The 13994-nt window shown below is 52.6% G+C and overlaps 1 protein-coding gene across 6 annotated transcripts in view; it reads right to left on the bottom strand.

Moving 5' to 3' along the window:
* Window positions 1-13994, bottom strand: part of PRKAG2 (protein kinase AMP-activated non-catalytic subunit gamma 2) — a 329808-nt gene that overhangs the window by 236029 nt on the left and 79785 nt on the right. For all 6 annotated transcript variants that reach the window (XM_024249353.3, XM_054559038.2, XM_054559037.2 and 3 more), the window contains 1 exon segment: window positions 2701-2772. In XM_024249353.3, coding sequence (XP_024105121.1) covers window positions 2701-2772 — 72 coding nt within the window.

Raw genomic sequence — 13994 nt, forward strand, 5'->3', positions numbered from 1 at the left:
GGTGGCCTGTAGTCCCAGCTATTCAAGCGGCTGAGGTGGGAGGATCACTTGAGCCCCGGAGATGGAGGTGGAGGTTGCAGTGAGCAAGGTGACACTACTGCACTCCAGCCAGCCTGGGTACAGAGCAAGACCCTGTCTCAAAAAAACAAAAAAAAAAAAAAAAAAAAGAGGTTCTTCTTCAAGTGGTGGGTGCTGTGTGTGCAGGTCTAGGGTGGGATGGGGGCTGAGAGAAGCCAGTAGGAACAACATACACAGGGACCAGGGTGGTCCTATCACAAGGTGATACAAGCTGGTCCTGGGTGGAGGCCCGGGTTTGGTCACAGCTCAGTTTCCCACAATGTGGACAATGACTTGGTTCTCTAAGCTTCGTTCCCAGGGCTGAGACAATCACGACAGCAGCCTGGGAGGTGTGAACGAGAAGAGGAGCTGAGGCCACATGGGAGGACCCGAGGGAGGGGTGGGATTTTGGAGCTGCTGGAAAGGTGAGCCCGGACCTGGTGCATGGATGTGCTCTGTGCGCCACATATCGAGCTTGCTGGGGAGCGAGGGGAGAGGGCCAAGCCAATGCAAACGCCCAGTCCTACAGGGAAACACAGACACATAGGGGAGCAGGGCCCCAGGAGAGCTTGCAGAGTGCCCGCAAGGCCAAAGCACCATAAGCACCATGCAGATGGATAAAAAGGGCCCAGAGCTGAAACCTGCCCCTCTGCAGAGGCCCTGACCCAGAGGAGGCCCTGACAGCTAGCTGGGCTTCAGAGATGCAATGACAGGGCCGGGGAGGTGTCCAGTACCCAGAGACAGAGGAGAAGGCGTGTGAAGCACAGAGACAGAGGGCCGGCCGTTCACTTGGGCCACCATTAGGGTGGGGGGTCACGGGGGAGCCCCTGGAGAACCAGTCATGAAAGGCCAGTTTAACCATATTTGATAAGCCAGGGGGACCCCAAGATTATCGTGAATGGGGTTCCATTCTGTATTCTGAATCCAGGCCAGTGGAGTCGGGCGCCCAGTGATCAGGCCTGAGGAGGGAGCCCTAGGAAGCAGCCCTTCCAGTCCTGTCTCTGGAAAATGGCCGAAGCATGGTGGATGCTGGGCCCTGCCTGACCCCTCTCACCGGGAGCCTTGGGGGCCAGATCACACTCCCAGACGGTGGGAAAGCCAGGCGGAGGGACAGGCCTGCTGGGGTGGGCTGCGTGGCGGTGCAGATAACAGGCGCCGGCTGAAGCCACAAGGGACTGGGCCTCAGCCCTTGCTCTTGGGCAAGCTATAGCCAAATGATATGTTGGTGAAGGCAACCGGATGATTCCTCGGGTATTGACGAGACTCCCAAGTGTGTGCCTGGCTCCGCAGAGCTAATGGAGAGCAGGCATTCAGGCGTCTGCGGAGCAGAGCTCTGCCTATGGGGCCATTTGTCATGCAGCTGCCGGAGAGGAAGCTGGGGCCAGGGCCAGGCTGTGGCCTGTATGTCTCTTTCACAGTCTCAGATCTTCCATGCAAGGTTTTCACTGGAAAGCAGTGTTTTGCAGAGTCAAACAGGAGGAAGATGACCCAGCGCCCGCGGGGCCGGTCCCGCAGCCTTGCACGGGGTTGGTGGCCCCTTCCTGCCACTCCACTCTCTGCTGGCCCAGAAGCTCAAGGCCATTGCCTGGCAGTCTGCTGGGTGGGCCACAAGAGCTGCTAATAAGGTTGATTGTTCAGGGCAGGGCGGGGAGGGCACTGGCACCAATTGCACCCCACAGGCCGACACCAATTTGATTCAGTTGTGTGTAATTCAAATGCTTAAAGAGGAGATTTGCTTTTTCCAGCATGGGAACTCCTGCCTTCATCCCAGGCTAGCCGGCACCCAGAACCCATGCCCAGACCCTGTACGCAGCCCCCAGATCACTAGCTCTGTCTGCTGTCACCTGCCGGAGGGGTCTGTGGGTGGCAGAATGCCAGGAAGCACGTCCCCTACCAGGCCTCCACCCACCCTTACTTCCTGGCTGCAGGAGAAACCTGCAAGCAGCCTGGACCTCTGCGCCCTGCCACGGCCACCTCGACCCTCACCTGATGCTGTGGCTCCCTCTCCGGAGCCCCCCACCCCACCCCACCCCACCCCACCCCACACTCTTTCTTGGCCACCTGACCCTACACAGTCAACAACCTCCTTGAGACACTAGTTTTCTAATGGGAGGGAAATTCACCAGGGCGGGAGGGATAGAGAGGAGCTAAAGAGAGGAAAGGAAAAGTGGAAGGAGAGAAAAAGGTGTGGAGAGGGTGCAACACGAGGTGGAAGGACAGAGCCCAGCGCTGGGGGTGGGTGCTGGTGCGCAGCAGGGCAAAGTCCTGCCAGTCGAACTCAGCGCAAAGACCACAGATGGTCGGCAGTGACCGAAACCTTCCACCGGGCTTAGGTCACTGCTCATCTTCCTCCACTGCCTCTGCCCACGTTAGGGGGGTCTAGTGGGCCACAGTCCGTGCCACGTGAGGAGAAGGAAAAGGAGTGAAGCCCAGGAGGCTCTCCAGTTGGACAGCCCGGCCGATACGCCAGGCTTGGCCACGCGAGGTGAGCTGTCGCAGGATGGGCTCGGCTACAGCCAGGTGTGCAAGCGGGCATGTGGGGGGGCGTGCGGGTGAACACACAGGTGGAGGTGGGCTCAGTCTGTGCCGGCCTCCGTGGCACCTCAAGTGAGCTGTGAGAAACTTCTGGAAAGGAGGTCTTACCTTTCGAGAGGAATGCTTTCCGGAACCCTCCAGGTCTCCGTCCAGGAGCGGCATGGCGAAGGAGCTCAGGTCCTAGGGTGGACAGAGAGCACGTGGTCAGTGACAGTCGCCCTCGGGCCCAGGGGCTGCACTACGTGGGTGTCACCTCCCCCTTCCCGAGTCCTTATCCTCCAAATCCACCATGAAGAAGGGATGTGGATGTGTTAGCTACACCCAGCCCCCAAAGCCCCTGACCACCATGCACATTCGCTTCCAGAACATGCAGTCAAACTTCCAGGAGCAGCCACCACCTCCCAACACCCCAGGGAAGGAGGAAAGAAGAAATGGCTGGGACTAAAGGAATCAGGAAGGCAGGCAGAAAGGGTGGAGGGAGGAGAGCCCGTCTCAGGCTGTTCTGCTGATGGACATGATTTTACCCCACAGCACGGAACATGGGGTCCTGGGACATGTGTCTGCCTGGGAAGATGATGTGACAGGGATGGGGAGGGTGACACTGGGGTGGCGGCTGAGGCAAAACTATCAGCAGAGTCTAATGACATCGTGGCCAAAACAGAGTCTAAAACAGATTTGGGGAAAGTAGCTCACCACACACTTATTGCGTCTGAAACAGCCCTGCCCCTTCTTCCTCGTGAATCTTGCCTCCACACCAGGCAGAAACCTGCCCAGTCAGCCTCAAATTGAGCACAGCTGCATCTCTAACCTTTCTTTTTTATTTTAGAGTTTTTAGTTGTGGTAAAATACACATAACATAAAATTTGCCATCTCAACCATTTTAAGTGTGCGGTTTGGTGGCATGAAGCACATTGACATTGCTGTGTAGCCGTCACCACCGTCATCTCTAGAACCTTTCTATCTTCCCAAACCAAAACGCTGTCCCCATCAAACACTAACTCCCCCTCCCCCTCCCCCTAGTGCTTGGCAACCACCCTCCTACTTCCTATCTCTTTGAATCTGACCACTCTAGGTACCTCATATAAGTAGCATCAGACAGTATTTGTGACTGTCTGACTCCACTTAGCATAATGTCTTCAAGGCTCCTCCACGTGGTAGTGTGTGCCACCGTTCCCTTCCTTTTGAAGGCTGAATAATATTCCACTGCATGAGTAGACCACATTCCGCTTATGCATTCATCAGTTGATGGACATTTGGGTTGCTTCTACCTTTTGACCATTGTGAATAACGCTGTTGTAAGTATGAGTGTTATGGTATGAATTGTGTCTCCCTTCCCACCAAAAAAAATCTGTATGTTGAAGTCCTGACCCCCAGGACCTCAGAATGTGACTGTATTTGGAGATAGGTCTTTAAAGAGGCAATTAATTTAAAATGAGGTCATTAAGGTGGGCGCTAGTCCAATATGGCTAGTGTCCTTCCAGGAAGAGATTAGGACACAGGCACCTACAAGACAGAGACCACACATGGAGACACGGGGAGAAGACAGCCACCAACCCAAAGAGAGGGGCCCCAGAAAAACCAACCCTGCCGACACTTTGATCTTAGACTTCTAGCCTCCAGGATCATGAGAAAACACATTTCTGTTGTTTAAGCCACCCCACCTAATCTGTAGTGCTTTGCTATGGCAGCCTAGCAAACCGATATAATAGGTGTACAAATATCTCTTCAGGACCCTGCTTTCAATTCTTTTCAGTTATCCCCAGAAGTGGAACTGCTGGACATCAGGTCATCCTATTGTCAATGTTTTGAGGAGCCACTAAACTGTTTTCTGCAGCAGCTACCCCATTTTACTTTCCCACCCACAGTACACAGGGTTTCAGTTTCTCCACATCCTAACCAACACTTGTTATCTTTGGTCTTTGTTTTCTATGATAGCCGTCTTAAGTGGGCGTGAGCTGGTATCTCATTGTGGTTTTAATTTGCATTTCTTGGATAATTAGTGATGTTGAATATCTCTTCATCTGCTTATTGGCCATTTGTCTATCATCTTTGGAGAAATGTCTATTCAGGCCATTTGTCTATCTTGTTTGGAGAAATGTCTATTCAACTCCTTTGCCCATTTTTTAATTGGGTTGATTGTGGTTGACTCATAGGAATTGTTTATATATTCTGGTTATTAACCCCTTATCAGATACATGACTTGCAAATATTTTCCCCCATTCTGTGGGTTGCCTTTTTACTCTGCTGACTGTGTCCTTTGATGTACAGAAGTCTTTATCTAATTTTCCTTTTGTTGCCTGTGCTTTTGGTGTTTTATTCAAGAAATCACTGCCAAATTCAGTGTCATGAAGCTTTTCCCCTATGTTTTCTTCTAAGAGTTTTATATTTTATGGTTTCAGCTCTTATATTTAGGTCTTTGATCTATGTAAATTTTTGTACATGGTATAAACATAAGGGTGCAATTTCATTCTTTTACATGTAGATAGCCAGTTTTCCCAGCACTACTTGTTGAAAAGATGGTCCTTTCCCCATTGAATAGTCTTGGCATGACTGTGGAAAGTCATTTGACTTTATCTCTGAGAGTTTATTTCTGGGCTCTCCATTCCATTCCATTGGTCTATATGTCTGTTTTTTATGGTAGTATCACACTGTTTTGATTATTGTGGCCTTATAGTTAGTTTAAAATTGGGAAATGTGAGACCTCCAACTTTGTTCTTCTTTTTTCCAGATTATTTTGCCTATTTAGGGTCCCTTAAGATTCCACATGAATTTTAGGATAGACTAATTATTCTATTTTTGGAAAAAAAATGCCATTGGGATTTTGATAGGGATTGCACTGAATCTATAGACCACTTTGGGTAGTCCTGACCTCTTAACAATATTGCCTCCTAATCCATAAACATAGGATGTGTTTTCATTTATTTGTGTCTTCTTTCATTTCCATCTTTCATTTCCTTCTGTAGTGTTCTGTGCACTTAACCTTTTTTTAACCCATTCCCTTCTCTCCACGTCCTTGCCCTGGGGGTCCAGGCCTACACCCACTCTCACCCAGTTCCCTCTTGGGCCACCTAATTATTGTCCAAATTGTTCAGCCTTCCTTGTTTGGATCTGTGCTCCAAGTCTCTGCTTAAAGGGCGACCCCTGAAAGGGTGAGCCTCAACACGTCAGCCCCCTGCTAAGGCCCCAGCCACTCTACCATCACCTTAGCAATGGCTTCCAGGCCTGGCTGACTGAGACACGCCCGTGAGATCTCAGATGTGCAGATTCCAGACTCAGCCTTTCTGGTGGTGTTTATCTCCAAAGTTCTCAGCCCTGGCTGCACATGGACATCACCTGGGGAGCATGGGTAGAGTGCACTGGCCTGCGGTACAGCGAGGGCATTTAGAAATTCCACCACAGCCCAGAGGGAGAGCTGCGTGCCTCCCATGGAGGAGTCTCAGGAGTCTCAGACACAGTCAGGAGCTCCCAGCCAGCCCTGCAGGCTGCAACCCAAGCCCCATAGATGAACTGACCTCCGCAGCCTTATTTCTGATGTTCTCTGTTCTGGTCTCCTCCTTTCAGCAACAGCCCAGGCAGAGGGTTTGTCATTTTCCAAACACAGCTATGCATCCATGGACATCCCACCTGGAACGCTGTCTTAACTCCTCAGACACTTCCGTTCATGGCTACCATCCACCCCTCCTGTGAACTGCTCTCACTTCGCTTCAGCCACTCAGGGACAGCTCCAGGGTCCCATCCCCAGCCCCCAGCATGAAGCCCGGCCCATAGCAATGCAGGAATCACCCTGGTGCCATTCACCAAACACCCCAAGCCCTTTCCTTCCTCTGAGCTCTCTTTCCTTCCTCTTGCTCTTCCTGCCTCGTGCCCCCAAATCCTGGCTCACAAAGTAAACTCCTATGTGTCCTGCAAAGCCCAATTCAAATACACTCTGTGGCTGAGAGTCACCCTCAGACAGAATTAATTATCTCTTATTAATTATTCTAGACTGTGTCCCACAGTACTTTAGACACACCTTTATTACCAGACTGATAACCACGTATTATACTCATCTATCAGTTTATTTCTCTAACTAGACTTTGAATCCATCCCTGGCAAGAGGAAAGCTACCCACCTTTCTGTTCTTGGCCTCATACTGTACCCGGCAGGCAGCAGGTTCCAGATGTGTTTGAATTAACTCTCCGACCAAGCACCCTCTTGCGCCTGCAGCAAGCATGGGGACGCAGAGTCTGTGCCGCTGGGCCAGTGAACCATCAGGCCACACGCAGCTGCAATTCACTAGGAAGTGACGAGGGACCAGCGTGGGTCTCTTATCGCCCATTTTAATGAGCACATTCCTCTCTGGTTTCAAATTCTCATTACCCTCTAACATTTGTTCAGCAACAGCAGTTTCCACATGCAGAAGCTTTTTCACAAATCCTCACTTGCTCCTCATGCAACCCTAAGCAGCATCCTGCTCTAACAACTGAGGCCGAGGAGGTTCAAAGGGACTCACGTCAAGATGGTGTAAAAGAGCTGAGGGCCGGATGCGGGGCTTGCTGTTAGCTCAGGCTGCCTGCGGGCCCCAGGCAGCTGCCTGGAGTGGCAGAGGCAGGTCCCACGCAGGTGTCTCGGGCTGGAGTGAGTATGAAAGCATCAAGTCAAGCCCGACATTGTGGCCTGCTGCGTGGCTGCTGGACTCAGGTGTGCGTGGCTGCTGGACTCAGGTGTGTGTGCCTGCCTGGTCATGCAGCCCGACAGGGAAGTCCCCTGGCACAGATGGCAGGCTTTGCTGGAAGGCTCCCCACCCCCAATCCCACCTCCCAGCAAGTCCCAGTATTCTAATCTTGGCTCTCATCTCCAGAGCTCACCAGGAAACATCACGCATATTGGGGCCGGTGTGGGAAAATCTCTAACTGCAACTATGGCAACTAGAGTCTTGGCTTGTAGATACTTAGGACCTGGCGTCTTAGGTGACATGCCAGAAGGCCCAGGCTCCTGGATTTGCCCCATTCCCGTGATTTCTAAATGTAAAACTCCTGCCAGAGCTTTGGGCCTTCCCCACCACCTGTCTCTACTCCCAGTCCAGTCCCTCATTTTCTCTTCCTGTCCGCCGGCCACTCAGGCCCTCACAGGACTGGGAGGACATTTAGGGGGCAACGCTGAGGCACCAAGAGATGCTGAAGTCCTGATTTCTGCCAAGAGACAGCTTTAGCACTCTGATTTTCATCAGCTGCACAAAATGTAAGTTAGACCTTGACCACATGTGTTGGAGATAAAAAAGTGAATTTTCAGGATTTGGACTGATCAAGTCACCTGTCAGGAAAGCATCAGGAACAAAGAGAAAAGCCCCAAATCTGGGAGAATTCCTGAGATGTAAGCTGACCTTAAAAGCAACTCATTCATCCATCTCGCTGCCTTAGAAATCCAGGCAAAAGCCAAAAGTCTATCACAAAAAAAGTGAAGTATTAACAACAGAGCCATCATTAATCTGACATTAGTATGTCCTTCTGAAATCTCCCAACTGTTGCCTCATTTGGTCCTTACAGCAACCCATACAAGTAGGAAAGAAAAGTGGTATCATCCCCGACTATAGATGAAGATACTGAGGGTCAGAGAGGTTAAGTCACTTGCCCAGTGCCAGAGAATCAGACAGTAGCAAGCATGTCCTGTAACCAGGTCCACCTGCTCCTAGCTCAGAACTCTTTCTATGAAACTCTACCACCTCCGTGGAGTGGTTCAGTTCCAGTAACAGAAAAACAATTTGGTATCAGAGGCTATAAAAAGAGAGCTTTTCTTCTTAAAACAAGTATCCTTGGCACAGTGCGACCTCAGGGGAAGGAAGGAAGGATACATAAGGATTTGTATAGTCCTATGATTCATTCCCCAGGCAGCTTACCATACTAACTTTCTCTTCAAGTTCTTCTTAACTAAAAGTGACTCAAGCTGGTGTTGCAAGGAACAGGAAAGTCTAAAAAATCCCACCACCAAATGCAATCACTTCCCGTTCTTGCACTATCCACATTTTGGAGTCATATACAGCTCCTCCTGCCCCCGGCCCGCTACTTATCCCAATATTTCCCCATAGGATAATAGACTTTCTAATGTTTGTAATCAACTAATTTGTGCATTTTTGAAGGATGGGGGCGGTTTTACTCACATCTTAGCCCTGACAGCAGGTGCTAACTGTGTATTGATCAGATGCAGTTCCGACCTTCCAGCGTTTCTGATGTTTTGTCTTACAGAGCTCCTTTGTTGATGCAGCTGGGATACCCCAGAAAGAAGACAGACAAGAGTGCAAATACAGGACAAATAGAAAGGCTGCCAGTGGCAGGGGCCCATGATGGCCCCCACCTCAGGGCAAACTCGAGGTTTAAAATATCAGGGTCACAATACAACATTCCTGTTTGATTCCGACTGAGGAAGCAACACATCGAGAATGATTTGCATTCTCCGCTCCTGCTGAGCGGACCCCAGCACAGAGAGCACCATCTGGAGCTGCTGGGCCATGCGTCCGCCGAGGCCAGGGCCCCTCCCTGGCATATTCAAGCCCCCGTGTCCCTCAGGCCCACAAGAACACAGCCTGCAGCAGGGAGGGAGCTGGGGGCTGAGCCAGAGCCCCAGCTCTGTGATCTGCGATCTGGGGAGTCTTGGGCATGTCTGGACTTCAGCTTTTCATCTGTCAAATGAGAGGGTTGAACTAGAGACCCTGTGAAGATGCCTTTTAGCTCGCACGCTCTCTGTTTTTACCCACTGAAGTGGACAACAATAGGCGAGATCAGGAACATTGTAAAGGACTCCCATTAGATTCAGAATAAGATGCATGTTCTCATCGCCTATCTTCATCATCAAAATAACTTCCTCCTACTCTAAATGACCAAAGACTCTCCACTGCTCTCAGAGCCACAGGGTGTTTGGACGGAGTCTCAGGGCGTGCACTGCGGGGGAAGGAAGGCGCTTCCTCTGCCTTCACAACGCTGTCTAGGTGAGATGGCCAGGACCCAGCGGCATTTCTGCCTTTCCATCTTAACATGTGTCTTGATACGCTTCTTAGGTTCTAACCCTTAAGGTTTCTCCACTGATTGTTCAGCTCCCTCAATCCTAAGGGCCTGGGCTGTGGGCTCGAGCGCCAGGCAGGTTCTATCAGACGCTCAGTGACCCCGGGAAAGCTGCGTGTGGCATCTCCAGCTACAGGCCCGAGGCCTGCGGTTCCCACCTGGATCCGGTCCTGCCCACCTTGCCTGCCCTCAGTCACCGCCCGGGGAGTGGCTCATAGGCTCTGACCACGGCTGAGTGGTGACTGTGGCCTGGAGCTCGCCCCAAGTGGTGACGGCCTTGGCAGGCCCCTCTGCTGGGAGGCACAGGGGAGGTGTCTCTGGACAGGCCGGCCTTGCGCAATCCCCAAAACCACCAAACGGGCAATTCTTGGTACTGATGGGCGGCAGGAGGTGACCAGAGCCAGGTCAATTGGAGCCTTTGAAAAACATTCATGTTATATAACCACTCTCAGAAAAATAAGGAACAAATATTGAATCACTGGAATCAGGCAGCAGGGGAGGGCCAGTGGCCAAATCCGGGGAGGCCTAAGCGCCACTCTCGGAGAAGTTCCAGAGCCATTTACTTTCCACAGAGGACCCTGTAGTTTCTCACTGCAGCCTGAGCAACTTCCTGACGTCCAAAGAAAAATCCAACTGTTTTTCACTCCTGCAGCCACCCTTCCTCCCCAGCTCCCTCACCTGGTGGTCCTGGTTCCCACAGCCACCTCAGGGCTCCCCTTCCCCGCCCCCCAAGGCCAAGGACCCTGGCCTGGCAGCCTGAGCCTCCCCTGGCTTTGAGGAAGTCCCCTGCTCCACCGTATTCCCAGTTCCTCGTCTGGCCCGAGGCCACCCGGGGCTTCCCTAGCTCCATATCAGCACCAGACATGAAACTCTTTTTGCTCAAAACCAAGCAGCTGCAGAATCCCTGGCCCGGAGTGCCCAGGAAACCTCGACCCTCCCCACAGTTCTGCAATCACGTCTTATGTGGAGCACGCCCTTTAAAATCCAGAAACCTCCACTTTCCAGTGTGTAAAATGAGGCCATCATCCTTCTTATCACGGGCTGGTGGGAAACCAGACCAGAGGACGTGATCAAAGTCCATTCCTGCAGTGTGAGCCCCCATGGCACTGGGGATGGCAACGGCCGCTGGCCGAGGGCACTCTGGGGCCTGATGATGAAGGCCATGGGGAGTGACAAAGGCATCATCACCGGGGCAGCCAGGCCCCTCGTGTGGCTCCCGCGGAAGCCAGGGCAGTTGCTCATGCTCAACCAAGGCCTGAGATCCGGTTTCAGAGGCTTCTGCAAAGACACTGGCTGCCCGCCTTATAATTAGAGAGCTGTCTTTATCCCGTTCCCAAGGTGAAAGCCAAGATGATTCATGACTTGTGCACGGCAGTTCTAAAGAGGATCACAGCGTGGCTGCTGCCAGAGTCTCCGGCTCTCTCCTTGTGCAAAGGGCAGCCGAGCCCTTCCTTGCCCACCCCGGGCAGCCTTTACTTGACCAGAGCTCCATGGAAGCTTGGAGGGACCCCACTGGCCTCCTCACATTGTGGCGGAGGATGCTCTGCAGGGGCCAACAGTGCCTCTTCTGACCAGCTGGGGGTGGCCATCCTGACCGTCCTGACCTCAGGGGCTTGTGCTGTGGGATTCCTGAGAGTCCCTTCCTAGTTCAGGGCACCAGGGCAGCCTCTTACAGGCAGCTGCTCCCAGGCCAGGTTGAGTCCAGCCTCTGCTAACTACACATGCTTGTCTTCTTCCAGCCTGTCTGAGATCCCCCAGAAGGAGGGAGAGTGGGGGGCAGGGGCAGCACCTAGAGGGGCAGGTTGGGTGGAGGCTACAGGAGTCTGGGTCAGCTCACAGTTCATGAGGAAGGAGGCAGGTACCCGGGAGGCCCCAGGACATGCAGGTGTGGGGGCGCATTTGCATGGTCTGTGCAGCCGTCTCCTCGAGGACCAGCAGCAGGCAGCCTCCCAACTCCCTTCCAAGGGTGTGGCCTGGGCTGCAGATTGCCGCCTCCATCTGGAGTAGCTGCAGTCTTCACAGGTGGCACCCCAGGCCCCAGCCAGGGGGCAGGGGAGGGGATGTTATGGGACAGGGAGCGCTGGGCTCCACTGACCACATCCCATCGTGGAGTCGGTAACGGTTAATTTGATGTGCCAGCCTGGCGAGGCCATAGCACCCACTGATTCAATCAAATACCAAGCAGGTGGCTGCCGTGGGTGTATTTGCAGACGTGGATAATATCTACAGTCAGTGACTTCAAGTGAAGCAGATCATGCTGAATGATGTGGGCGGGCCTCCCCCAATCTGCAGCAGGCCTGAAGAGGGAAAACAGAGGGTTCTGGAAGGGGAAATTCTGCTTCATGACTGCAGCATCGGCTGCCTGAGCTTCTAGTCCGTCTGCCCAGTGGATTCGGGACTTTCCAGTTCCGACCAATGCATGAGCCAATTCTTTCAAACAAATCATATATATATATATATAAAAAACACGATAATAGATAATATTAATATGTATATTAAGGAGATATAATCACATAATATATTAATATATTATATTTTCTTAATGTACATATATTAAGAAAAATAGGAGATCTATATGCTTGGATCTCTCCTCTTGGTTCTCCTTCTCTGCAGACCCCTCCTAACACAGAGCCCTAGGCCCCCTCACCCGAGCTGGTGGGGACAGACATGGGGAGAGTCCAGGGTAAAAGCAGGCCGCTGTTTAGAAGCTCTCGGCCTTCGCTGCAGAGATGGATGGGTCCGCTCAGTCATCGGGTGGGTTCTCCGCCCGCACTGTAGCTCTCTGTTCACACTATGGAGCCCTCACTTTGCCCAGGCCCCAGTGAGACACCCACAGGCCCCAGCTGGATGAGAGGACAAAGATGGATGTGAAGGGCCGTTGTCCTGGCAGTGCTTAGAGAACAACAGGAAATGGCCAAATGCCCTCCTTTGACTGTCAGGGAACATTCACAGTACGTGAAGGGCAATCACAGGTTTAGAAAAGCACCACGATCACCTTCTAGCCTCGTCTCTGAGCCTTGGCAGCAGAGTGGGGCAATCCTCTTGCCTTCGCATGCTGGGTAACAGTTGCGCAAGTGTCTGTCACGGCATCTTGTCACCTTGTCCTGTCACTGAGGGCCTGTGTCCTGCCACACCCAGTTGGAGCTCAGCAAGGACCGCGTCTTATTCACCCCTGAGTCATCGGCTCCTCCCAGGGCTGGATTCCATGAGCCTCTGTCCTTCCCCTTCACAGAGCTGACACAGGAGAGCAGTCATAAGCTGGGGCGTAAATGACTGAGGATGGCCCGGGGGCCAGTAAACACCAAGACCTCGGGATAAGGGAATGACATCCTGATGCGCCACCTCCAGCCCCTGTATGGAGGGACAGCCCTTCATTTCAAGGGCTGTCTTCCGCTCTGACATTATGATTCTACCAAGACAGGGTGTGAAAAGGCCAGCTCTGGGGTTCTGGGGAGGTTTTATTGACTCACAAATAAAATGCCAAACCACCAGCCAATACCAGCATAGAGCCCTCCGTGGGCACTACCGACTCAAGGGAAAGGCCCCGAGGCCCCACACCTGGCCCGGCCAGCCAGCTGCAGCCACACCCTCCAGTCATCGGCCGCCCAGACTTCAGAGAGGAAAAAACCAGCCACGAGGTGAAAGTGAGATGGCCCCGGCCTGACCTCTGCCGCAGAGGCCCAAATGGCCCTGGTCAGATCTGAGGCTTCCCCCACAGTCAGCTTCTTGCCACCTCCCCCACCCCCTGCCGCCTCCTGGTGCTTCCCGCCGGGTACACCCAGCGGTTTTGGTTAGTGCTTGAAGACAAACTGCAGGAGGGACACTATGAACTACAATAAAATTGGGCACCCTAGGGACATTTTTGTAAGGTCGCCGAGTTGCTGGCTGGCTCTGAGACACACCCTCCTCTACGTAGGAGGACCTTGTGTGAGAGAGGACACCTCTGAACGAGGGCTCAGAGACCTGATTTCTGCTCCCAAACAGCTACCCAAGATGTGGCTTTGGGCTTTGGCCCAGAGCTGAGGCCTGCAAAGGCTGCCACCTCAGTGCTTCCAGAATCTCAACTGTCCATATTTACAGAGCCATACATCAAAAGATTCTTCCCCAACACTTTCTACGGGTACCCAAGGATTCCTTCTACTCCGTCTTGTTTCACCCACCTGCTCTGTGCCAGGCACATTATAGATCAAAAGGTACAGGGAGTTCAGAGGAAGGAGGAAATACCACGGACTTGAAAAGCAAGCCAGGGCTTCCCACGCCGAGCGTGGTGAATAAAGGAGCTTTCATTTGTCTCCTCACTTCCATCCCGGGGTGAGCTGGCCACTCCCGCAGCATCTGGCCACGGCTCTTCACACTGACAGTCCCAAC

The sequence above is a fragment of the Pongo abelii genome, chromosome 6 (genome assembly GCF_028885655.2).
Source record: "Pongo abelii isolate AG06213 chromosome 6, NHGRI_mPonAbe1-v2.0_pri, whole genome shotgun sequence".
Classification (NCBI taxonomy): domain Eukaryota; kingdom Metazoa; phylum Chordata; class Mammalia; order Primates; family Hominidae; genus Pongo; species Pongo abelii.